This window comes from Corylus avellana, chromosome ca8, assembly GCF_901000735.1.
Source record: "Corylus avellana chromosome ca8, CavTom2PMs-1.0".
In the NCBI taxonomy this organism is placed as follows: Eukaryota; Viridiplantae; Streptophyta; class Magnoliopsida; order Fagales; family Betulaceae; genus Corylus; species Corylus avellana.
Window position 1 is genome coordinate 24,957,328 of NC_081548.1, and position 27,632 is coordinate 24,984,959.

The 27,632-nt window shown below is 36.8% G+C and overlaps 4 protein-coding genes across 5 annotated transcripts in view; 3 read left to right on the plus strand and 1 right to left on the minus strand.

Moving 5' to 3' along the window:
* Positions 1–3,220: 3,220 nt before the first annotated feature.
* On the plus strand, positions 3,221–6,117 carry LOC132190191 (putative disease resistance RPP13-like protein 3). The gene has a single exon (XM_059605101.1). The coding sequence runs from the start codon at positions 3,306–3,308 to the stop codon at positions 5,901–5,903; it is 2,598 nt and encodes an 865-aa protein (XP_059461084.1). The 5' UTR covers positions 3,221–3,305; the 3' UTR covers positions 5,904–6,117.
* A 3,486-nt stretch (positions 6,118–9,603) lies between these two features.
* LOC132190013 (putative disease resistance RPP13-like protein 3) lies at positions 9,604–13,570 on the plus strand. Of its 2 annotated transcripts, XM_059604885.1 has the most exons (3): positions 9,604–10,475; positions 10,765–12,850; positions 12,957–13,015. In XM_059604885.1, exons 2-3 carry the CDS (start codon positions 11,042–11,044, stop codon positions 12,972–12,974), a joined length of 1,827 nt encoding a protein of 608 aa, XP_059460868.1. In that variant the 5' UTR covers positions 9,604–10,475; positions 10,765–11,041; the 3' UTR covers positions 12,975–13,015. The 2 variants fall into 2 exon arrangements, with proteins under 2 accessions (XP_059460868.1, XP_059460867.1); XM_059604884.1 differs by having other exon boundaries at positions 10,765–13,570.
* An 8,286-nt stretch (positions 13,571–21,856) lies between these two features.
* Positions 21,857–24,858, minus strand: LOC132191101 (putative disease resistance RPP13-like protein 3). The gene has a single exon (XM_059606112.1). The coding sequence runs from the start codon at positions 24,691–24,693 to the stop codon at positions 22,111–22,113; it is 2,583 nt and encodes an 860-aa protein (XP_059462095.1). The 5' UTR covers positions 24,694–24,858; the 3' UTR covers positions 21,857–22,110.
* Positions 24,859–25,509: 651 nt separating this feature from the next.
* LOC132191102 (putative disease resistance RPP13-like protein 3) overlaps positions 25,510–27,632 on the plus strand; it is a 2,529-nt gene continuing 406 nt past the window's right edge. The window contains exon 1 of the mRNA XM_059606113.1: positions 25,510–27,618. Coding sequence (XP_059462096.1) covers positions 25,510–27,618 — 2,109 coding nt within the window. The remainder of the gene's footprint in view (positions 27,619–27,632) is intronic.

The following is a 27,632-nucleotide window of genomic DNA, read 5'->3' on the forward strand; positions in this document are numbered from 1 at the left end:
GGAAAAGTCCACATAACCCCCTCAAACTACCACTCAATTGACAATGTCCCCCCCAAACTTTCAATTATGACAATGTCCCCCTTAAACTACCAAAAATTGTCAATGCTCCCCCCAATGACGAAACTACCCTTACTAAAATAAAAACAAAAAATAATAAAACTTCTAGAAAAAACCTAAAACTAATTATAAAAAATCCAAAGGGTAGAAAATTAAAATTTTTTTTTTTTTAAAAAAAAATCCTTTTTATAAGAAAAAAATTAAAAATTTTCTATTTTTTTTGTTATAAAAATTTCGTTTTTTATTTTGTTCTATAAATTTTTTAAAATAAAATTTCAGTTTTTTTTTTTTTAAATATTCGTGTTTTTTTTTTAAAAAAATATTCTTATAAAAAAATTAAAAAATTTCGTTTAAAAACTAATTTTTTTTTTTTAAACAAAAATTGTTCTTTTGAAATTAAAATTTTTTGTTTTTTAAAAATATTTAATTTTTTTAATTTATAAGGGTATTTTTGTCTTATTAAGAAATATATAAGGGCATTTTGATCTTTTTGTTATCCTTGGGGGGACATTGACAATGTTTTGGTAGTTTAGGGGGGACATTGTCACAATTGAAAGTTTGGGGGGGACATTGTCAATTGAGTGGTAGTTTGAGGGGGTTATGTGGACTTTACCCAGAAAAAAAACTTACTTGACCTAGTTTAACTAATGAGTTTTAAAAGACAACATACATCCGATTTTTTATTTATATCATTTAAATTTTATTTTTATAAGGATTATATATTTTTTTAAATATCTTATTTTTCAACTTTTTTAAAAAAGAGACGCAGAGAGAGAAATAAATTAGAAAATCTGAAAATTAAAAAAATGGAAACAGAGGAGAGGCGAAATGCCATGCCTCTGTACAAGTGTTATGGAGCAACTCAGTATCAGCAAAGATGCTTCAAGAGTTGCAGGCGAAGTTTGGGTTCAATCTATTTATCTATCCTCCTCTGATTGGTGACTTCCATTAATTGGACGGAAACAGAGATGGTGTACGTTCCTGTCTATTGCTGTTTAAATGAAACGTTTCTAATAGCTGTCTGTAATAAGCATCTTGATTTGTATTTGGTGTTGGAGGTCTTTAAAGCATGTGACCTAACATGAATGAATATTGTGATTAACTTCACCGCTTGCTGTATCAAAACATTATGTGACCTATTCTTTTTTGTGTGTTCTGATTCAGTCGAGACAAAGAGGAAGCATCCCTGGTATGCTAGCATAGAGAAGAGAACCCTTGCGAGACTTTTGTTTCAATTGGCTTATATGGCTCAACGCTCCTTAATAAGTAAAACTAACACATATAATATTAAATTAAAATAGAAGGTAAATGACAGAGATAATGTTTGAATTCAGACCATTTGCTACTTATTCCAAAAACTTATAATAAATAAATAATTAATTAATATTCTAAAATTCAATTGTGCCTGATCAGATGCCAAACGGTTGCATCATAACTTGGTGCCTTAAGAGCATTTTCAATGAACTAACTATTCTTTACTAAAATTTGACTAAAAACCTCTTCTTTTTTTTCTAGTTTAACCGGCCCAAATGGATTAGCTTAGTCTCTCAAAAGATGGTTTGTAAAGGCCTGCTTTTTTTTTTTTTTTTCCAGTTATTGCTTTGTGAAGAGCAGTCCAACCATCCTGGAAAGGAAATAAAATTCCAAGGCCCAGATTAAGAGCAGAGAAGCAACAATTAGAACTCCCAAGCACTTTAGCGCCACTTATCACACAATTCACAAGTGCTTGTTTTTGTATATCTTATCTACAGCATTGATATCAACATTATGCTTCAATGAGTATGCAAAGGTAGCCACTTTTCCTGAAAAATGATTGAACCAAATGTGTGTGTAGAAAGACATTTCAGGCGTCCAATTTTCAAAAATTGCAACCGAGATAATTTGGATCCCAAAATCCGGCCAGGAAGGCTGTGAGTATTGGCAACATACAAGAACGATGAAAAAGTTCAAAGAAAATCAAAAGAAACATAATTACAATCCAATGGTCATCGTCGGTGGAAACTCATAGAGGTAACAACTGCCACATCTCTGCAGGTTTCTAATTTCTTCCTATTCAGCAGAAACTTTCCCTCCTTGGTAAGTATTGAAGGCAACAATGACTACGAGAATTATCTCCGTCAAAATCTCAACAGAGCAGTGCATGTACTGAAGAATATATTACACACCAATGAATTAAGAAATTAATATGCACAAAATGAAGACACCCAAGTACTATAAACTTACATCTGATACCAAACGGTACCTTAAGTTCAAAACTCAAAAAAATTAGCTACCCTAAATGCAAGCCCCACCCTACCTAATCCAACGGTAGTTTCCTTATCATTTTCTTATATTATTTTAAATAAATATTAAGTAAAATAGAGAGAGAGAAAAGGAAAAGCATTTTTGTGAATAAAATAATTATAAAGAAAGAGAATATAATTTAAATAGTTTGTTGCTGCTGGTAGTATATTACTTGTCACAACCATGATTTTTCCTGCCTATTTCTTCGTTCTTTTTTTGGTAATATGTTCGCACAAGAAGAGGGAGGGAATTCAAACTAGTGATTTCAATTTCATTAGGCGTGATCCCACCTGATTGAATTACCTTTTAACAAACTGCTTGTATCTTTCTAAATCTCGAAATTAGTGCGTAAAATCGGCATGTGAACAAGTGACCTGTGCTGATGGCCCTTTTGCGGAACCGTCGGATGACAGTTTTGTAACATCTCCAACAAATTAGATAAACCCGTATTAATTGTATTTAATTAATATGACCTATTTTTCACTCGGCTTATTTAGCCAAACAAACGCCGGTAGAGGGTGGGTGGGAAATGTTTTTCGCTTCAAAGAAATTTTTTTTTTTTTTTCTAGCCAGTAAAAAACGACTTTTTGGTTCAATAATTGTGATGCTTTCAAAATCTACCTAAAAGAAGGGTAGAAATGACTGTAAAGAAGTTATCCACGTAATCGGAATTATTGACTCAAAAGGTCTTGGTTTTTTCTCTGGGCACCCAACAAGTCTTTATTTTTCGGAGCACTCAATAAGTCGTGTGTATATTTCTTCCACTGTTCTTTCCCTCTTAATCTCTTTCTCCGATCCCCTGACCACTGCCACCTCAAGTTCAACCAACAAAAAGAACCCCGGCCCACCAAAAAAAAAAAGCCAGAGAAACAGTTTCCTTTCTTCCTCTCGCTCCCCTCGGAAAAAACAAACAAACAAACGTTTCTGAGTTGGTAAAAGATTTGAGGGTGGGGAGATAAGCATAAATGGCCACCGGTCTCCTTACCCCGGTCGTACAGTACTTGGTCCAGCTACTCGATGAGGAAGCAAGACTCGTTGGTGGAGTGAAGGATGAAGTCAATTCACTTAAGGGGGAGCTCAGTTTCATATCTAACTACCTTGATCCATCCGAGGGCAAGCGGAAGGAGCATTCCATATCGAAGGTGGTAGTCGGCCAAATCAGGGAGAAGGCTTTCGAGGCTGAGGATGTAATCGACACTTTCATACTCAACACCTCAAAACACACCAGGAGGAACGCGGTGGGGAAGATGATCCATGGGTCTTACCACGCAAAAACGCTTCTCGAGGTAGCAAAGAGGATAGAAAGCCTCAACAAAGAAATCAATAAAATCTTCGCCAATAGCACAAAGTACGCCGGTGAAAGAGCTGAAGCTAGTGTAGATGCAGAGTCCGAGGAGGCACTGCACAGACGTAGGAGAGAAGTCGAAGAAGATGACGTGGTGGGCTTCAATAACAACTTAATGGCATTGGAGAAGCTTTTTAGTGCAAACGGTGCTGAGCTTGATGTCATTTCAATCATTGGCATGGGTGGGTTGGGGAAGACAACTCTTGCCAGGAAAATCTACAACACTACTCACTTCAGGAGTCGCTTCGCACGCCGTGCATGGGTATATGTATCTCAACATGACAAAACTAGAGAGCTATTGCTTAAAATTTTAAAGGAAATGCCAATCTCAGATGAGTTGAGAAGGAATCTTCAAGGCATGGGAGACGGTGAATTAAAAGAGACGCTGTACAAATACTTGAACGAGGAGAGATACCTAGTTGTCATGGACGACATCTGGAAAATTGATTTCTGGGATCAGGTAAGATCTGTATTTCCTAATAACTCTAATGGAAGTAGAATATTGATCACCGGTCGTAATAAAGCGGTGGCTTTAAAGGCAAGCCATACTCCTCCCTACATTCTTCCATTTCTTAATAAAGAAGAAAGTTTGAGACTTTTTCATAAGAAGGTGTTTCGAGGAGGAGAATGTCGTCCTGAGTTAGAGTCTCTAGCGAGACAACTAGCTGAAGGCTGTCGTGGCTTACCACTTTCAATTGTGGTATTAGGAGGCATTTTAGCAAACGAAAAGCAAGAATTGCTAACATGGTCGAAATTTGTTCGAGTAAATCGCTACCTTACTCAATGCAAAGACATATTGGCCTTAAGCTACACCTACCTGCAGCGGCACTTGAAACCATGCTTTTTGTATCTTGGTGCATACCCAGAAAACTTCGAGATTCCTGTAAGGCAATTGATCAACCTATGGGTAGCTGAGGGTTTCATACAGCATACTCACAATATGGACACAGAGGATGTTGCTGAAGACTACTTTGAGCAGCTCATTGATCGAAGCTTGATCCAAGTGGCTAGCAGGAGGACAGACAGAAGATCAGTAAAGACATGTCGTATTCATGATCTTTTGCGAGATTTCTGTATATCACAGAGTGCAGAAGAGAAGTTTCTCGAGGTTCGTACAGAAGTTAACCATTTATCTGCAAACAAGTCTCGGAGACTTTCCATCCAAGGTAGCATTGATCCATATATTTTTTCAAACCCATCTCACCCTACATTTCCCCGTTCTTTGTTGTTTCTTGGCCAAGATGCAAATGATTTTGATCCAAACCACTGGAGATGGATTCACGAAAACTTCAAGTTGGTTCGGGTGCTTAATTTTGGACATGTAAATCTCTCCATTCCCACAAGCATAGGAAGATTGATCCATTTGAGGTACTTGGGTATAAAATCTGATACATTAAAAGTTATACCACCTTCCATTTGCAACCTTACAAATCTAGAAACGCTTGACATGAGAGGTACTTTTCTAAATCGTTTGCCAAAAGGGATAGGGAAGATGCGACGCTTAAAGAATCTGTACATGTCTGGGCCAGTGAGCTTACCTGACGATTTGGACCCGGATATTAAAGCCCTATGGAGCCTTCAAGACCTTTCCACTGTATCCCTTACACCACAAAATGTGCCTCTAATTGTCGAGGCCAAGCTTGCTAATATAAGGAAATTAGGAATATGGTTTGCGTCTGACGAGAGCAACAACGAAGTAGTAGATGTTTTGAAAAGCCTCATCCACTTGCCTCATCTTCACACATTGAAAATTATAAATTTTTCGGAGCGTCCTGGTTTTCCAATTTCATTTCCGTCGAAAATCACCAAAATAACTTTACGACGGGTCTGCTTAGAAGTCGATGGCGGCATGAAAGTGCTGGGGGAACTTCCCGATCTTCTGATACTGAAGCTACAAAGATGCTTGCTTTCTAGCAATTACCTCGAAGTCATTGATGGTTCATTTCCTCAACTCGAAGTCCTAAAATTGGAAAATTTGAGAATTAAAGCATTGAAACAGAACAGAGCCGCATTTCCTTGTCTCAAGCATTTGGTTATCAAAGGATGCACGGAGTTAACCGTCCTCCCTTCGGAATCCTGGAGTTTGTGTTGTGCTTTGCGCGATGTGGAGGTGTTACGGAGCAACATAGAATCAGTAATTACACTTCAGGAATTGCAGAGGTATTTTGAGTTCAATCTACTGATCGATCCTCTTCCGGGTGACAACTTTTATCAATAAAGCTGTTATATATATATATATAGTTTCTCTACCTTTTTCTTTTGATTCTGAAGGGTTTTCTGAACAGAGTAGCCACAATTATGCAGATAAAGTTATCAATTAATTGCTCTTGCTTTGTCTTTTAATTTCTACATTGTTAATTAATATATGATAGCAGAACTTCGACGGAAACGAAAATGTCGTTCCTTTCTACTGCTGTTGCATGGTTTCTTATTCAATAATTGTTGTTATCAGGTTCATGCATGGAATAGTTTTACCGGCAATTGGCTCTCCACAATCAATTACTGTTTTTCAATTAATCCTGGTTGGCTGCCTCTGTAATCGAAAGCGTTAATTCCAAACAAAAACAAAATGGGATGGAAACATTCAAACATTGAAATATTCTTTAATTTTAATGAATTTTCAATAATCTACAACACTGTTTCTGCTTCCATTTAATGTTCAAAGTATCGAAGAATAGCGTTGCACTACTATGGAGGGCTTTGAATTCATACTAACGTGCGCATAACATCGGACTTATAACTAGTTGACATGTGTTAATTAGTATAAAATTAGACTTATAAGAGTATTCTCAATGGAAGAGTCATATTTTTATGTAAGCATTCACTTTTATCTAGTTTAGCTAAGCCATTTTTAAATATCTTTACATCCGATTAACTATATTTCTATTTAATATATTAAAATATTATTAAAAATAAGAAAAGTTTTGGGAAAAAGAGAACATGTGAGAGAAAAAATAGAAAAAGTTTTAGGAAAAATAGAACATGCAGAGAGAATGTAGGAAAAGATTTGAGAAAAGGAGAAAACATGTGAGAGAAACAATGAAAAATAAAATAGCTCCCTTGAAAAGTGCTGCTATATTTAGCATTTTTTTTTTTAGCTCTTCCAATCAAATATCTATTTTACATTTTCTTTTGGCTAATCCAATGTAGGGGGTTTTTTAAACATTAGAACAGCCATTGTAGATAAAAGTAACATTTGGCTCTTCTATTGAGAATGCTCTAATTAGTTGACGATTGAGGGTCAGCATCTCTTTCGTTCAATAATGACAGAGCATTATCATGCTTCATGGTCCCATAATATCGGTTCAACTATCATAATAGTAGCAAAATGCTTTGATATCATGTTAATTTACTAATCATTTTATAAACTTAAGTTTATAAAAATAAATATTAAATTTAATTATTTAATTAATATTTTAATAATTCTTTACGATCGCGCAATATGTTTTCTCTTATCTTCAATCACTGCACTGATGATGCACCGATGATTATTGGTGTCCACAACATGTCCCGCCACTGCTGATAGTCAAAACTGGGGCCGGGGCGGCCAAACATATCCTCATCTTTTCGCTTTTCTTCTAGAAAAGAAAGGCTCAGATTCATCCATTTGAGACACATAATTAGAGACTTTATCCCTTTTATCGCTATCAGCCTATCAATATTGAATCAGACCTCCACTAATTGATTCTGTGAATCAAACATATCCTCATCTTTTCGCTTTTCTTCTAGAAAAGAAAGGCTCAAATTCATCCATTTGAGACACTTAATTAGAGACTTTATCCCTTTTATCGCTATCAGCCTATCAATATTGAATCAGACCTCCACTAATTGATTCTGTGAATCAAACATATCCTCATCTTTTCGCTTTTCTTCTAGAAAAGAAAGGCTCAGATTCATCCATTTGAGACACTTAATTAGAGACTTTATCCCTTTTATCGCTATCAGCCTATCAATATTGAATCAGACCTCCACTAATTGATTCTGTGACGACAGGGCCGGCTAGATATATTTTTGAAGCCTTAAGTGAAAAGTTTAAGTGGGTCATGTCAAAAAAAAAAAAAAGTTTAAGTGGGGCTTTTTTTTTTTTAATATTTAAATATTAATTAAATAATATTTATTTTAATATTAATTATATTTTGAGAAATGCTAGAATCTAATAAAATTTCCACATTTTACCCATCAAAATCCTAGGCGGCAAAGTGTCATTTGCCAAGTTGATGTAAAAGGGCACATGGTTTAAATTGATGGCAAATGGCACTTTGCCACCTAGGATTTTGATGGGCAAAATTTGTGAGTCTTATTAGATTCTAGTATATCTCTTATATTTTTATTTAAAAATCATTCTTGCTTTTTGAGATGCAAAATTACTGATTAAATTTTTATATTAAAGATTTTCTAACATCATTTTTTCAATTGATAATATGGCTAATCCATTTAATCTCTCTTGTGACATTATTGATCTTAGGTAGGATTTTATCAATTTTAATTTTGACAAACTTCTTTATGCAGAAGTAACTGTAACATGTATTGTCAATAAAATTCAAATCTGAATAAGGCTTGAATAGAGATATAGAGAGAAAAATGAAAATTTATAAAGAGATGAGTTTGTAATTGAATAAAATATTTTAGAAACTTTCAATCGTCTAGCATTTATTTATTTACTTTTCCCATTTGATTTTAAACGTTAGACACAATCTTTGAAACTTGATCTTTTCCAGTTAATTATATTTGAGGGTTATATTTATCATATCACAAGGCCAAAAAAATAATAATATCTACCTGTTTAAGATTGTATTTTATTTAAGAATATCTTTATTGTTATTTAATTCCCTTATATATTGATATAAATTTTTTAAGCCTTATTTATTTCAGAATGTTAAAAAATCAAATGATATTAATGTCTTTTGAAATTAAGTAGGGGGCCTTAATTTAAGCATATATGTTGACTGCGTTTAAATTTTTTTTTTTTTTTTTTTATGGAAACGGGAATTAGGTGTTGATTTTTTTTTTAAAATTTTTAATTTTTTTTATTTTTTATGGAAATTGTTTTATTATGTTCATTAATTGGGGGCCTTATTAAATTGTGACATTTTTTAAATTACTTATTTACCATGATTAGTGCCTTAATTAAAGAGTATGGAGGGTAATAAGGTTTTTAATTTTTTTTTTTTTTTATGGAAAATTTTTTTAATTAATATTTTTTAATTGAGGGGCCTTATTAAATTGGGGGCCCTAGGCGACCACCTCACTCACCTAGTGGTTGAGCTGGCCTTGCCTGACAACAATGACAGAGAGCAAGTGGGTTTGTGGGTTCTGCAACTCAGCTTTGCAGGACCTATCTGAATTATGTGCAATTCAAATGATAGAGATTCTTATTTGCCACAATGAAACATATGGTGCTTCGGTGATAAAGCATAAGAATATGTTCATCCATTATTATGAGAGTAGCTAGAAGCTTAGAAGTTCCTCATGTGTTTCTTCAAAAATATTGTAATTTTTAAAATAACCTAATTTTTGAAATGACACAAGATAGATTCTTAAAATTACTCTTCTTATGCCGATTGAAATCATAGGAATTCAGGCAACTTAAGATTTAAGAGAGAGACTACGCGCGGGACGACATGCCCAATTAGACTTGGTTGGTAAACCTCACATTTTTTTTTTCTCTTTCTATTCTAAAAAGTCAAAACATTAATAAACAATTTTCTTCACTTTTTATTAAAAAAAAAAATTCAATTTTTTTCTTACCTTTTTAGTTTTTACGTCACATAAACACTTTCAACCAAAAAAAAAAAAAAAGCACACCCCTCTTAAAAATGTTTATCAAACACCACCTCACAACATGTCTTATTAATCTGGACGCCCAACAAGTCTTCAGAGGAGGCCAGAAGAAAATGATAGAAATTCCCTATAATTCAATTTTTAAAAGAGTATCTTTCTCCACAAACCACCAGCTACCTGCACCACCACCAATAAGAACAAAAAAGTCAAAGAGAGAGAGAGAGAGAAACAGTAGTTTGTGAGTGTCTTTCTGAAAACGAAACGTAAACAACCCGTGTTCTATCGAACTTATCGATCAGTTTTCTTTCATCCTCCTTCCCTCTTCCCTTCCCCTCACCTCCCCAAACATGTTTGTGAATTTGAAAGAGATTTAAGGGAGGGAAGATAGGCAAAAAAATGGCAGACTTTCTTGTTACTTTCCTCCTAAAGTACTTGCCCGCGGTGCTAGATCAGTACTTTCCCGATGAACAGAACATGCATTCGCATGGACCCCAATTCTATCACCAAAACCTTTCTAAGTCTCCAGGCGTTGATAATCGAGTATCCGATGCCACTGTTGTCACCACCAGTACCATCACTTCGGCCACCGCCGTCAATTCCAGCTCAAATACCGGTCACCAGAGCCAGGAAGGCCGTGTCTCGAGGCCCAAACGCAAGTCTCCAGGCGTTGATAATCAAGTATCTGATGCCACTGTTGTCACCACCAGTACCATCACTTCGGCCACCGCCGTCAATTCCAGCTCAAATACCGGTCACCAGAGCCAGGAAGGCCGTGTCTCGAGGCCCAAACACAAGTCTCCAGGCGTTGATAATCGAGTATCCGATGCCACTGTTGTCACCACCAGTATCGTCTATTCCAGCTCAAACACCGGTCACCAAAGCCCGGAAGGCCATGTCTCGAAGCCCGTACACAGGCGATCCAAGGCTTCGCGACGAACACCCACCACGTTATTCAAGGTGGATAGTACAAATTTCCGAGCAATGGTGCAACAATTCACCGGCTATCATGGTATATTAAACTATCACTTGTACAAAAAGCTTAAGATGATAGGAAGAGTTAAATTTAATCACTTAATCATTACTTTACCATTCTCCTCACGTGTGGGCTCAAACTTCCTTTTAATAGATGAGGCTCAACACGTAGAATATTTAATTTAAATGGAGTGATTTTATGGAGTTAAGGTTGATCCCATGACCTTTGATTTTAATACCATGTTAAATTACTACTTGTCCCAAAAGTTTAAGCTGATAAGAAAAGTTAAATGTAATCACTTAATCATTCCTTTAACATCGTACAGCCTTTGACTCGGGGGATCATCTACGGCAACAACAACAGCTATACCAGCTTCCAGGGCAACAATTCATGTATGAGTATATGCCCAAGCCCAGGTACTCCCAAAAGCAGCAAATTTCTGTGGTGGAGTGGGTGATGAAGTCGACTCAACCTATAAGAAGGAGCTCAGACTGATAAGTATCTCCGGTAAAGTGAAGGATGAAGTCAACTCAATCCTTAGGGAGCTCAGGCTGATAAATATCTTCCTCAAGAACTCGGAGGAGAAACGGCACGAGCATGAAATGGTGAAGGAGTTAGTTTGGCAAATCGGTGAAGTTGCTTACGAGGCTTTGGATGTTATCGATACATTCATCCACGACATCGTAATACTGGGGACAAAGCATGTGTTAAGGGAGATGACCAATGTTAGGCACGCAAGAATGCTTCACAATGTTGCAAAGAAGATGGAAGAGTTAAACAAAGAAATCAACAAAATCTATGACAACATGGAAGAGTACGGCATTGAAAGTGGTGAAGCTAGTGCAGATGCACAATACGAACGCAGCAGAGAAGACATGGTGGGCTTCGATTTTCACTCCACTACACTGCACAACCGTAAAAGAGAAGAAGTCGAGGAAGATGACATAGTGGGTTTCTTTGATAACTCAACTACATTGGTGAAGCTGCTTCTTGAAGGAAATCCACAGCTTGATGTCGTTTCAATCATTGGCATGGGTGGGTCTGGGAAGACCACTCTTGCCGGGAAAATCTACAATAATGTTGTCATTCAAAATCACTTTAATTGCCGTGCGTGGGTGTGTATATCTCAAAATTTCAGAACCAGAGATTTGTTACTTGAAATTTTGAAGTTTGAGATGCCAAAATCAAATGAATTGACAAGGAAGAAGCTATTCAAATACTCAAGTGAGGATGAACTAAAAAATAAGCTATTCAGATGCTTACAAGGGAGCAGGTACCTAGTAGTCATGGACAATATTTGGAGAAGTGAAGTATGGGATGAGATAAGATCTGCTTTTCCTGATGACTCCAATGGAAGCAGAATATTGATTACTAGCCGAAAGAAAGAAGTGGCTTTACATGCAAGTCTTACTCCTCCCTACCTTCTCCCATTTCTTAGCAAAGATGAAAGTTGGGAACTCTTTGGAAGGAAGGTGTTTCGAGGAGGAACATGTCCTCCTGAATTAGAAACTATGGGGAGACAAATTGCTGAAGGTTGTCATGGTTTACCCCTTTCAATAGTAGTATTAGCCGGCATTTTAGCAAACAAGGAGAAGTCATTCCACATATGGTCCAAATTTGTTGGTCATGTAACGAGTTTCCTTACTCATGAAGATGATTCAACAATATGCCAGAAAATACTATCCTTAAGCTACACCAATTTGCCTCAGCACTTGAAGCCATGTTTTTTGTATTTTGGTATATACTCAGAAGACTTTGAGATCCCGATAAGGCAATTGATGCACCTATGGGTTGCGGAGGGTTTCATACAGCACAATTGCCATAGATTCTCAGAGGATGTTGCTGAAATCTACTTGGAGGAGCTCATTGATCGAAGCTTGATCCAAGTGGCCAGCAGGAGGACAGACGGAGGAGTAAAGACATGCCGTATCCATCAATTTTTGCGAGATCTCTGCATATTAGAGAGTGCGGAAGAGAAGTTTCTTGAGGTTCGTACACATGTCAATCTTTTATCCACAAACAAATCCCGCAGACTTTCCATCCAGGGTAGCCTGGATCCAGATGCATATATTTCTTCAAATCCCTCTCACCCTTCCTGTTCTTTGTTGTTTCATGGCCAAGATACATACGACTTTGACCCAAACCACTGGAAATGGGTCCTCGAAAACTTCAAGTTGCTTCGAATGCTTAATTTTGGGTGTGTAGATCTCTACTCCATTCCCACAAGGATAGAAGAATTGATCCATTTAAGGTATTTGGGTATAGAATCGGATGCATTAAAAGCTCTTCCAGCTTCCATTGGCAACCTTATAAATCTAGAAACACTTGATCTTAGAGGTACTTTTCTGAATTGTTTGCCAAAAGGAATATGGAAGCTGAGACGTTTAAGAAATTTGTACATGTCTGGGCCGGTGAGTTTACCAAACCATTTAGACCCGAACGTTACAACTTTGAACAACCTTCGAGTCTTCTCCACTGTATCATTAAACCTAAAAACTGTTTGTCCCATTACCTCAGGTGCGCTCCCTAATCTAACGAAATTAGGAATATGGTTTGCAGCTGACGAGAACAACAACGAAGTAGTAGATGTTTTGAAATGCCTCCATGATTTGAGTAATCTTCAAACATTGAAAATTATAAATTGCTTGGAACGTCATAGTCTGCCGATTTCATTTCCAGAGGCAATCACGAAGATAACCCTGCGACATGTGCGTGTAAAAGTCCGCCGAGACATGAAAGTGCTGGGGAAACTTCTTAATCTCAAGATACTGAAACTACAAAGTTGTTTGCTTTCTAGTAAGTTCTACGTCTTTGGAGGCTCATTTCCTCAACTCCAGGTCCTTCAATTGGAAAATTTGAGAATTAAAAACTGGAAACAGAGAAGAGGCGCAATGCCATGCCTCAGACATTTGGTTATCAAACGATGTATCGAGTTAACCATGCTCCCTTCAAAATTACAGAGTTTGACTGTTTTGCAAAATGTAGAGGTATTATGGAGCACTCCAGAATCAGCATTGATGCTTCAAAAATTACAGACGAAGGTTGGATTCAAGCTGTTGGTCCATCCCCTTCCTCACAACCTTGTAACATGAATTGCATGTTGTTAGAATATATAGAAAATATATTTATCATATTTGGTTGATATTGAAATATTCTCCATTTAAAGGTCAGTTGTCATAGATATTTAATTATCATACTAGTATTCACTCACTACTATATAAATATGGACATTTGTATCTTAAACAATCAAGTTAATGATAGCACAAAGTTGAATGGTAAATGTGTTTAATACCAAACTACTCAGTAATTATTTGTCTCTTTTTTATCTATTTGATTTCTATATGGTATTAGAGCTTATTTTCTGTGGACACTTGTGTGTATTCTTTCAATTTTCTGGCGTTCTTCACGACGGTGCCTCCTCCAGAGTGCTCGCTGGCATTACCATCCACTACTCCTCTCGCTTCCAAGCATTCTGTCACACTGTGCAGCACAAGTGTGGGAAGTTTGGAAGCCGATCGATCTACATAATGCTGTCAGAATCAGCCTAAATCGCCGCCCCAGTATTGATGTGCGCAAATCACGCACTTCACACACAACTGCTGGCCACCACACGCCATGTCCTTCAGCCAATTTCAGAGAACTAACACTGGATTCCATATTGGATGTTGCCAATCTACCGAACTCTGTGGACGTCGTGCTGCCACTCGCCACCCCAAGTTGGTTGTTCCAACTGAGCTCACGCCTGTTGTTGAGTACACTGTCTGCGCTATATCCCAACCCAAACCAAGCTCACCATGTTCAGCGCTCGCCCTTACTAGATTAGACCCCTTTCTACCAAGCCTAGCTACCATCATGGTCAATTGGATTCGGTTGCCGTTCGATTATATCTAACGTTCTACAGAGTACTACGTGTCCTGCTATAAAATAATTAATAAAATATTATTTAACTTTTAAAAAGAAAATTAAAATCAAAATAATAAAAAACTAATATGAAAGAATAAAAATGATGGGGGTAGCCGGCCACCCTCTAGGGCCAAATCAATTTTTTTTTTGCCATTGGGGGTGGCCGAAGCCCCCATGACTCAACTGGGGTTGCCAGCCTCCCATTGTTTTTATTTTAGTTTTTTATTATTTTTATTTTTATTTTCTTTTTAAAAGTTAAATAATATTTTATTAATTATTTTGTAGTGGTACACATGGCGCTATGTAGAGCATTGAATCAAATTGGACGACCAAGATTGAAATATGAGAGTCTCATATTCTCCCTCGAATATAAGGGGATCCATATCCTTGTTTGTTGTCTTTTTTTCATTGCAATGGAATAATTTTATGTTTGTTGCGTCTAATAGTTTATACTCGTATTTTTTTAATGACCAAAGGGAAGGAGAGGGGAAAGACGATTCAAGTGAAATCCATTTCATGAAGTAGTGTAGTTTTCAATTGATTAAGCTACCCTTTCAAGTTATTGTATTTTTTATTTTTTATTTTTCTAGTCAAAGAAGGGAAAGCGAATTATATGAGATCGAACAACGACAAAGAGGTGGACACCCCTTTAACAAACCCAAAAGGTAAACTGTATTTGTATCTTATAATAGTTGTTTGTGAGCATCTTGATTTGTATTTGGCGTTGGAGGTTTTTATTAAAACATGTGACCGACTTTTATCAGTACAAAGCGCCATTGATATATAGTCCATTAGCGTTAAGGTGTTATTGGAATATCGCGCGGCACATTATCTTCGGAATCTTAATTCATGCATGGAACAGAAATGAAAAATTGGGAAAAAGAAAGAGGCAATTGATAAAGATAACTGTACAAACAAATTAGTTAACCAATTTCAATGGCTTCATCCACCAAAAGAAAGAAAATCTGTAATGAAATTTCAAGTCTCAGTGCTAGTGCATTGTAGTTGTGCATTAATCTTCTCATTCTAACCACCAATTAAAGCACTACGTGAAGACAACCAATAAAGAAAAAAGAAAAAAGTAGCTTGAAAAGAGACAAGATAATAACACATTGGGATGCCAAGAAGACACAGAAAAGAGAGTTAAGAAGATCTCTCTATTAATTAATTAAAAGTTCCAAACTAACATAAGCCCATGTCTAGGGCTGGGTATCGGTCGGTTAACCGATAAGCTATTGATTAACCAAATCCTAACTGATTACCGAGCGATAAGAAGTGTTAACCGAAAATTATCGGTTATATCGGTAATCGGTTAACTGGTCGGTTAAATCATTTTGGGCTTTTGTGGGCTTTTTATTGGGCTTTTACTGGTTGCTAATTAGGCAAAAAATTAATTATTTTGGAGGTCCAAATACGTTTTGTTGGGCTAAAGCCTAAAATAGTTTATTAAAAATTAGTTATTTTAGAGTATATTTTTGGCTAAAATACCTTATTGAAGCTTTTTTTTTATATTGATCCACTACAATAATAAATATAAAATTCTAAAAAATTAAAAATTAAAATAGCTTATCGGTCATATCGGTTTTTCGATAAAAAAATTTTAACCGACCGATAAGTTTATCTGTATAAAATTTTTAACCGATTTCTAACCGATAACTATCGGTTACGGTTAATATCGGTTCAGTTAAAGTCGGTAATCGGTCGATAATCGATAATCGATTAATCTGCCCATCCCTACCCATGTCTAAGCTATATACAAGATTTTGAAAACACGACCATGAAGCTATATACAAGATTTTGAAAACACTACCAAAAGCTTTGAAACAATTATATATTTCACAATGGTTTCTCTTATTTTTATATATACCGTTAAAATATTATTTTTTTACAAAATATAAGTTTTCTACCTATCCTCACATTTTTTTTATAAAATCCCAACATAATCCTCAATGAAATACAAAAAAGATGAAAGATGAGAGAAGAAAGATAAATGTTTATATTAAATAGTGTATAAACAATCACTTTTGATTCCCTACACATTGAAAACACTGTAGCTGCACATTGGAAAACACATTTGTTTGAGGGTTAAGCACATGCACTTTCGCCTAATTCGCCCTTTTCAAAAGGGATTCGGCTTACATGCTGCTATTTTAATAACAGCATGTATGCTGTAGTTTAATTAATGGTAAAGATTAAATTTTTTAAAATCTCTCTTTATTTTCTCTCTCCTATTAAAAGCTTCTAAAGTAAATCAACTTTAAAATTAAATTTTGACCGTTAATTAAACTACATACAAACAGCATATAAATTGGATCCTTTGAAAAGAAAATAGCTAGATTTCCCACGGATTCATTAGAAAGTCTTCAAAATTGGCCGATATCGTTGGACAGCCGAAGTTATCGACGTAATCAATTATTTTTTGGACCCAGTCCACTCATCATTTAATAAAAAAATGAATGCCTCAACTGGAACAGTCGTGTACGTCTAATCTATGTGACTGTGTCTACTTAATTATTCCACTGTTCCCGACCACTGCCGCCCCCACCACTAAAAACAAAAAGAAAAAAAAAAAAAATCCTAACAACTACCACCCCCGCCAAAAAAACAAAAATAATAAGAAACAACTCAAAAAGAAAGAAAGAAAAAAACAACTACCACCGCCACTAAAAACAAAAATAATCAAGAAAAAAAACAAACCCTAACAACTACCGCCGGCCACCACCACTAAAAACAAAAATAATCAAGACAAAAAAAAAAAAAAAAAAAGAAATAGTTTGTGAGTGGCTTTCAGAAATCGAAACGTAAACAACCGTGTTTTACGGAACTTAATTTAATCGACAGTTTTCTTTCATCCTCCCTTCCCTCTTTCCACACCTTCCCAAACAAGAGGGAAAAACACGCGTTCGCGACTCGTGAGTTTGAAAGAGATTTAAGGAAGGGAAGATAAACAAAAATGGCTTTGTTGTTAATTTCCTCCTACATTACTTGTCCGAAGAAGTAAAGTACTTGCATTCGCATAGGTACTTGTCCGAAGTCAGGAGCGGAACTAACATTTAAAATTTGGAGGAGCAAAATCAAAAAATTTAGGGGTAAATGAAATTTGGAAGAGCAAAATTATAAAACTTAAGGGTAAAATTTTAATTTTTAAAAGATTTTGGGACTACAAGGAGCTCAGACCGACAAACATATCAGGTGGACTAGAGGATGAAGTCAACTCAATCCATAGGGAGCTCTTAAGTTTAGAGAACAAAACTATTTTTTGTTTTCTTATCAAAATATATTTCACAATGGCTTATCTTATTTTTACATATACCGTTAAAATATTATTTTTTTATAAAATATAAGTTTCTTACCTATTCTCACATTTTTTACAAAATTCCGACACGATCCTCAATGAAATACAAAAAGATGAAAGATGAGAGAAGAAAGATAAATGTTTATATTAAAATAATGTATAGGGAACTACCTTTGGTTTTCTACACATTGGAAAATACTGTAGCTACTCAATGGTGTTGGTTAAATTTAGAAAAACTGATATAAGTGAGTTTTTTTGATTTTTTTGAAATTTTTCTTAAATATAAGGAAATGAATAGGATACAAGGTATTTACTGTTAGGGCTCCCATCGAATTTATGGAGTTTGACTGCCTTGCAGGATGTGGAGATAGAGCACCTCAGGATTGGCAAAGATGTTTTAGAAAATGATGAAGGTTGGATTCAAGCTATTGATCTATCCTCCTAAGATGACTAACGACCTTTCCGAAAAAACTGTGACTAAATCGGAGGTAGTGTTTGGCAAATAACATGGCTTTTTCACGGCATTGTTCACAATAAAAAATAAATAAAATAATGATTGGTATAGAAAAGTGAAAAAAAAATTTGTTTTGTAGTGATTTTTTTATTTTTATTTGAATAATAGTAAAAAGTAAATTATGTGATATAAAAGTGATAATGTTTTGATGTTAATTTTTTTGGGAAATGAAATAAATAGTGTTTGGGAAGGGGGCGTTGTTTAACAAACAACCCCGAAATCTCGATTGTCTGAATATTTGGCCAGGCGAAGCCCACCTATTCCCCTACCTCCCCTCCCCCCAAGGGGGAAGATGCCGAGTCGACCTTCGACTAGAAAGGTGTCGCACCACCTTTCAAACTTTATTATTACAGCAATAACAACAGATATCCAATCACTACAAGAATAAGGAGAATTTGAGTCCTTATATAACATTTCATTGCTTATATATATATGAAAAAAATTTTAAAAATCACAAAAAGTCAACTGCAACAGCTTTTCTATTGCTTTCCTAAACATTAAAATGCTACAGTACTACCAAATGTATAAGGAACCAAAAGTGGTTATTTATATATTATTTTAATATAAATATTTTTCTTTCATTTCTTCTCGATCTTTCATATTTTTGCTTTTTATTGGAGATTGTGTTGGGATTTTGTAAAAAATTGGACTGTAAGTATGAAACTTATATTTTGTAAATAAATAATATTTTTATGGTATAGGGAAAGGTAAGAGAAGCTATTGTGAAGTATATTCTGATAGGAAAGTAAAAAATAATTTTTTTTCCTAAATTTAAGGAGGAGAAAAAAAAAAAAAAAAAAAAACTGCTGCTGGTGCTCTACACGGAATCATTTATTGTTTTGCACATCAGATAGGAACTTGTAGAATGGGTGCCAAGAGAGAAGGAAGTTGCAGTTGAGAGAATGTTGAAAATTGTGAAGCAAAAGGGTAACTCTTCTGTGATGGAAGCATTCTACGTACCGACTACAATTGGGGTTGGGCTCAATCCCATGATTAGCATTAAGTCCATTGTTTATCGCATTTTATAGGAGGATAACCAATGTCTTTCATTTGTATGCTTTGTTTGTATTTGTAAAATATTATGTTATCTTTTGGAATGAATTGTGTTGTATCAAACGTGGTTGTTAAAATTCGTGTGTTAGTGCCAATTGAAATGTGTTGTAGGTATTTAGTGTTGATAAATTCAGTGTCAAAACATATTTGATTGTAAGTTTTAAATTTAAGGTTGTGTTCAAGACAAGTTTGGAGCGAAAACCATGAAAAATCTAGTGTTGAAGATTTGGATCAATAAAACTCAAATTAGGTCGGTCAAATTTTTCTGAAGATGGAAAAGTTTGACAACTAACTTTGCTCAAATAGCCTCATGTATTTTCCAAGTTTATATAAGCATCATTACCCATGACTTTGGATATGGGAGAGAGGCTATTTTATTATTGTTCCGGAGAGTTTTCATCCATGTTCATTGTTAATGAGCCTAAACACTAACAGTGCCCAATCCTCTCATTCTCGTGCTAAGAGAAATTCTTGTCTTTCAGAGCTTTCATTGCATATTCTCTAGGAGTGTTTCTTTCAAACCACAAATTAAAGTTCATCATCAACAATCGAAGTCTATGTTTGTTCAAATCTTTACTTTCTGTCTTCTGTTTTTAGTTCTTTCAAACCACAAAGTTCATCATCAACAATCGAAGTCTATGTTTGTTCAAATCTTTATTTTTTGTCTTCTGTTTTTGTTCTCAAAACAAAAGCATCAACAAACAACCAACAACACGAAACTCTCTTCAAAACACAATAATTTTTTTCACATGTCACATAACAACACCTTTTAAAATCAAAAACAAAAAAAATTCCTAAACCACATAAACAAATATACCGATTAATTTCAATGTTGTTATTAGTGAAACCCTAATCTGCAATAAACATTCACTCTTTAGTCTCCAATTGAAAGGCCTAACAATGAATTACATTAAAACCCAATACCATTCAGCAACTTCACATGTTTCGTCACACTTACCCATAAGAATCTCCACCCCCACACTCCCCACCAGATTTGGCCCCAAAAAATAGAACAAAATAGCACTGGGAGAAAGTACCAAATTGAGTGGATGCCCTAGTAACAATACCCCAGTAATATCTCTCAATCGTATGACCCAAAGATGAAATATCGACACAGTTTCAAACTTCAAACTAGGTCGTGCTCAAACTGTGTTCCAGTCAACTGGGTTATTTAGAAAAATTAAAAATAAAATAAAATAAAATTCTAACTTAAAGAACAATGCTACAAGTTTCTCCAGAACTCATATTCAAGAATTCGAATCGACAGACCACCAGTAGTGTGCTCTACCTTAAATATCGGAGAACAAACGCCAACCCATTCTAATTCTATGCGGAGAAATTGTAAAATTTTCAATTTATGTCTGCTTTTGTGTTTGTGGGTGTGTGTGTGTGTGTGTGTGTGTGTGTGTGTGTGAGAGAGAGAGAGAGAGAGAGAGAGAGGGGGTAGAGATAAAAGATTTGGATAGAAGAATTACACTTCAGGTACCGCAGCCTTTTGCAACCGACAACAGCGAGCGAGTGATTTGAAAAGGGTGAATGTTGCCTCGAGTGGAGGAGGTATACAACTACACATACACGAAGGTTTTTCAGCTGCTTGGTTTCAATATATAACGGGGATGAAAAGGCCGCTGCTTCACCTCTTCTCTTCTGGTCAAGCAGGTCTTGCACCTGGGCTGTCCGGATTGGTGAGCCACATATAATTTTTAAGATATTTTAAAAATTTGGGCAGCTAATAGTAATAAATCTCCACCAACATGGTCCACCGTAAAATATTGTCACATATAATTTTTAAGATAATTTACTAATATATGATTTTTTTTTTTTTTAAAAAAAAAATTAATTATTATTTGTAAAATAATTCTTTCGACAATTTCTGGCCAAAATCCACTTTGGAAATCCCCATCCCCATCCATATACATTGGTACTTGTATATAAACCCTTGGAATTCCATGTTAAATTGTAAGTCCTGCCAAATGCCAATGACACTACCTTCTACCTCGAAAAAATAAATAAAAGCAAAAGATACCATCGTCTACACTTCTCAAATGCCAAAGGAAGCCTCATAGCTAAATTTGGCCTTCTACTTGGACGCAATGGGCTTCAAAAAAGTGTAGCGAGCAATGAATTGAAGGGAATATAGCCAAATGCCAAACATATGTTTTGATGGCCAAATGGCCCAAATCATATTATTGGCTTCGATGGAATTTTTGACAAGCCTCATTTATAATTTACACATTAATTCTATATCCAAAATCTAAATTGAAGAAGTAACTTAAATGCTCTGCCCTCTTGAGTATTTCAAAAATTACCATTTCACAAATTGAGCAGCGGTCCTATCAATTTACTGAAAGTGTAGTATCCTACAAAACTCCATATCTTTCAAACAATAAAAACCTCCGACATCTTTATCGACAGATAAACAGGAGAAGATCTCGTCACAAGATTTATACATCCATTTAAGGGAAAAGTAGAAGTTAAAAAGATAGGAAGAATCGTGTTTGAAAAGTCTTGTACATGTTACATTCTTTCCATCTGAGCTATAAGATGATACTTGAACATCAAATGGAAGCTAGATTATTGAAAATTTATTTAAATTTTCATTCCGTTTTGTTTTTGGTAGGAACCCTTTCATTAAAGCAGAGAGGATTTTGTTTTTTCGATGAATAAGAATCTTTACTAAAACCAACCAAATTTTACAACACACCAGTAAAAACTGGGTTCTGAAAACACCAATCAGGAAGCTAATACACCAGTCCTAATCACACCAGAACCTCAAAAGAAGCTTTAAACAAATGAAATATCATCACTCCTACAGGCTACAGCATACAGCAACAGCTGCAAAACTCAAAGAGAAAGTATACCAGATTGCTGGCTCCCCGGATGAAGTTACCAGACATCTACTAGGATTATTTGATGAGTAGATTAAACCCAAGATTCCTTTGCAACGGATGAAGCAACATTATCAAATCTGGATTGCTCCGGGACACCTCCACTTCTCGCAAGGCATTCAAACTTGATAGTTCCGGAGGGAGCATTTTCAACTCATTGCATTCTTTGATAACCAAACACATGAGGCGTGGCATTGCGCCTATCCCCTGCTCCCATTTTTCAATTTCCAATTCTTCCAAATTCAGAACTTCGAGTACTGGAAACGAATTTGGGACAACTTCGAGTCCGGGAGGGCATCCTGTATTGACTTCAGGGTCAGAGAGGAAGCAACTTCGTAGTTTCAGAACGTGAAGACTAGGAAGTTGCCCGAGCACTGTCATGCCGCCACCCATTCCTAAATATACTTCTCGTAATGTAATCTTGGTAATTGTCGATGGAAATGAACTCGGAAATCTATGACCTTCTGAACAATTTATAATTTTCAATGTTTGAAGAGAAGCTAACCCGGAAAGGCTTGCCAAAACATCTATTGCCCCACAGTTGCTCTCGTTGGATGCAAACCATATTCCTAATTTCCTTATAGTAGGGGCAATGAGAGGCATATTTTGCAGGTCAAGCGATATAGTGGAAAGAACTTGGAGGTTCCACATAGCTTTAACGTCTGGGTTCAAATTGTCGGGTAAACTCACTGGCCCAGACATATACAGATTTCTTAGATGTCGCAACTTCCATATCCCTTTTGGTAGATGATTGAGAGAAGTACCTCTCATGTCAAGTGTTTCTAAATTCACAAGGTTACAAATGGAAGCTGGAATAACTTTCAGTGCATCAGATTCTATACCCAAGTACCTCAAATGGATCAATTTTGCTATCATTGTGGGAATGGAATAGAGATTTACATGCTTGAAACTAAGCACCCGAACTAACTTGAAGTTTTCGTGGACCCATTCCCAGTGATTTGGATCAAAGCCGCCATATGTATCATCGCCATGAAACAACAAAGAACGGACAAATGTAGGGTGAGAGGGGTTTGAAGAAATATATGGATCAATGCTACCTTGGATGGAAAGTCTGCGGGATTTGTTTGCCGATAAATGCTTAACATCAAGAACCTCAAGAAACTTCTCTTCTAAACTCTCAGTCATGCAGAAGTCTCGCAGAAGATCATGGATACGACATGTCTTTACCCCACCATCAGTCTTTAAGCTAGCCACTTGGACCAAACTTCGATCGATGAGCTGCTCAAAGTAGTCTTCAGCAACATCCTTTGGGTCTATACTGTGAGTGTGTGGTATGAAACCCTCAGCTATCCACAGGTTGATCAGTTGTTTTACAGGAATCTCAAAGTCTTTTGAATATACACCAAGATACAAAAAGCATGGTTTTAAGTGTCGAGGCAGGTGGGTGTAGCTTAAGGCTAGGATGTCTTTGCATTCTTTAAGATGCCATTTTACATTGCCAAATAATTTGGACCATATTCGGTGTGTCTTCTCTTTATTTGCTAAAAGACCCCCTAATACTACAATGGAAAGTGGTAAGCCACCACAACTTTTTACCATTTGTATTCCCAAAGCTTCTAACTCTGGAGGACAATATCCTCCATGGAATACCTTTTTACAAAAGAGTTTCCAGCTTTCATCTTCTTTAAGAAATGGGAGAAGGTAGGGGTCAGAAGAACCGTGTACATCTATAGTCACTTTTTTATTGCGGCTGGTGATCAATATTCTACTTCCATTACAGTTATCGGGAAAAACCGATCTTACCTCATTCAAAACTTCAGCACTCCAGATGTCATCCATGACTACAAAGTACTTCTTCCCTTGCAAGTATTCGAACAAGTTCTTTTTTAATTTATCCTCTCTCAAGTATTTGAGCCTCCTTCTCAACTCCTCTGGTATTTGCATCTCCTTCAAAATTTTAACCAACAGTTCCCTCGTTTGGAAATCTTGAGATACATACACCCATACATGGCAATCAAAGAGCTTCCTGACCGGAGAAGAATTGTAGGTTTTCCTGGAAAGAGTTGTCTTCCCCAACCCACCCATGCCGATAATTGAAATCACATCAAGCTTAGGATCCCCTCCAATAAGTTTCTCCTCCAATTTCGTCCAGTTATCAGTGAGGCCAACCACGTAGTCTTCCTCGACTTCTCTCCTTCGTCTGTGCAGTGCCTCCGCCGCTTCATGCTCTCTAGCTTCAGTTCTTTCAATGTTGTACCTTTCTCTATTGTTGAAGATTTGATTGATTTCCCTGTTGATGGCTTCTATCTTCATTGCAACATTATGAAGCATATTTGCGTGGGTAACGCTATAGAATATCTTCCCCACCGTGCTCCTCCTCTTGTGCTTTGCAACGCTGAGGATAAATGTGTCAATAACATCGTGAGCCTCGTGAGCAACATCCCTAATTTGCCTGACTACCTCCTTCACTATTGCATGCTCGTTCCGTTTCTCCTCCGAGTTCTCAAGGAAAATATTTATCAGACTGAGCTCCCTTTGAAGTGAATTGACTTGTTCCTCCACTCCACGAAGGTAATTTGCTTCTTGTGCCAGTACCTCGGGCAAGTACTGTAGGAGGAAAGTAACAGGATTGTCTCCCATTTTTTTGCTTATATTCGCTCCCGTAAATCTCTTTCAAACTCACAAATTACCCAATGTTTTTGGAGAGGTGAGGGGAGGGAGAGGAAAGAGAGATCAAGAAGGGAGGATGAAAGGAAACTGATTGATTAAGTTCGGTAAAACACCATTTTAGTTTCGACTTTGGAAAGCCACTCACAAACTGTTTTCTCTCTTTATGTTCCCTTTTTGTTGGTTCAAGTGGAAATGGTTAGGGGAGAAAGACTCAGCTAAAGAAGACACGGCTGTTCCAGTTTTTTCATTTTCTTTTTTGTAAGTGGCTGTTCCAGTTAAAGTATGAAGAAAGACTTGTGGGGTGCTAAGAAAGAGAAAGATAAATAATTGTTGGGGGTGCCCAAAAAAGAAAAAAGAAAGAAGTGGTGGGTCAATAATTACGAATCCCTTCCCTACCAAAGAAAAGCCTCCACCGTAATTACTACCAAACCAAGAAAAAAGCCTCTACCAAAAGTCTACGACTCTACTGCACTTAGGTGCTCGATCATGTCATGAATCCCTTTAAATATATCACTTTTCGCTAGTCTCTCTGGGCACCCAACAAGTCTCTCTTCGTACTTTTTCTGAATACCTTTAACGAGAACAGCCGTGTCCGTGTCTTCTGAACTGCGTCCACTTCTTCCACCGTTCGTTCTCTCCCAATGTCTTTCTTCCCTAACCACAACCACCTCAACTAAGAAGAAGAAAAAAGAATTGAAGGGTAAACAACTTACATCCTCCCTTCCCTCGCCAGTCACCATGTTTCTCAGTTTTTAAAAGATTTTAAGGGAGGGAAGATACACAAATATGGCCGACTTTGTTGTTAATTTCCTCCTAGAGCACTTGTCCCAGCTACTGGTAAAAGAAGCAAATTCCTTTGGTGGAGTGGAGGATCAAGTCAAGTCACTTCATCGGGAGCTCACTCTGATAAATATATTCCTCGAGACACCCGAGGGGAAACGAAGCTGTACTCATGAAATGGTGGAGTATAACTCCAAGGGGAAACAGGTGATCATGAAACTGAGCCGCAGTGAAATGTTGAGGAAAATCGTGGACGTTGCTTACGAGGCTGAGGATGTTATCGACACAATCATCTTAAACGTCGCAACACAGACGGACAAGCCGGACAATATTAATCATGCTACCCACGTAGGACTGCTTCATGATGTTGCAAAGAGGATCGAAGAACTAAAGAAAGAAATCAACAAAATCTACAACAATATTATGGAAAAGGACAGCTTTGAAAGTGATGAAGCTAGCATAGATGCAGCGACAAATGCACTACTGAACAAACGTTGGAGAGAAGACGAGGAAGATGGCGTGGTGGGCTTCAATTTTCTCTTGCCGAATTTGGTGAAACTGCTTACGGAAGGGAATCCACAGCTTGATGTCGTTTCAATCTTCGGTGAAGGTGGGTCGGGCAAGACCACCCTTGCCCGAAAAATCTACAATAATGTTGACATCAAGAGTCACTTTAATTTCCGTGCGTTTGTGTGTATTTCTAAAAATTTCAGAACCAGAGAGGTGTTGGTTGAAATTTTAAAGTCAGAGATGCCAAAATCAGATGAGTTGACAAGGAAGAAGCTGTTCAAATACTTGAGTGTGGATGAACTAAAAAACAAGCTCTTCAAATGCTTGCAAGGGAAGAGGTATCTTGTAGTTTTGGACGGTATTTGGAGAACTCAATTTTGGTATGAGGTAAGATCTGCTTTTCCAGATAACTCGAATGGGAGCAGAATATTGATCACCAGTCACATAGAAAAAATGGCTTCACATGCAGGTCTTACACCTCCTTACCATCTCCCAGCACTTAACAAAGATGAAAGCTGGGAGCTCTTTAATAAGAGGGTGTTCCCAGGAGGAAGTTGTCCTACCAATTTAGAAACTCTTGGGAGACAAATCTTGGAAAGTTGTAAAGGTTTACCTCTTTCAATTGTGGTATTAGCGGGCATTTTAGCATACAAAGAGAATAAATACGAAACATGGGCGAATTTTAATGGTCATGTATATGGGAACCCCAATAAACAAATACGGGAATTATGCTACTTCCAACTGCCCCGAAACCTGAAACCATGCCTTTTGTATCTTTGTGTATTCCCAAAAGGCTTTGAGATCCCTGTAAGGCTATTGATCAAGCTGTGGGTAGCGGAGGGTTTCATACAGCACCCTCGCAACCCAGAGGATGTTGCTGAAGACTACTTGGAGAAGCTCATTGATCGAGGCTGGGTCCAAGTGGCTAGCAAAAGGACTGATGGAGGAGCAAAGACATGCCGCATCCATGATCTCGTCCAAGAGCTCTGCATACGATGGAGCGCAGTAGACACATTTCTTCAGGTACTTTTCGATTCCGCTTCGACCGTTATGACACCGTTCACATCCCGCAGAGTTTCCCTCCAGGTTCCCATTGAACCATATGTTATGCATCAATATACCCCTGTCACCACACGTGTTCGTTCATTGTTTTTTTTCAACCAAGATACATATGGCTTGGGTCCGAAGCAATGGAAATGGGTTCACGAAAACTTTAAGTTGGGTCGGGTGCTTAATTTAGGGCAAGAACATCTCTACTCCATTCCCACAGTGATAACAAAATTGATCCATTTGAGGTACCTGGGTATAGAATCTGATGCACTGAAAGCTATTCCTTCTTCCATTGGCAAACTTATAAATCTAGAAACACTAAACATGAAAGGTACTTTTCTGAATTGTTTGCCAACAGAGATATGGAAGTTGCGATGTTTAAGGAATCTGTATGTGTCTGGGCCAGTGAGTTTACCTAACGATTTGGACCGAGACGCTGAAGCTCTGTGTCTCCAAGTCCTTTCCACTGTGTCCCCTAAGCCACAAAGTTCACTCAGGATGACTAATGTAAGGAACTTAGGATTGTGGTTTGCATCCGACGAGAGCAACAGCGAAGTAGTAGATGTTTT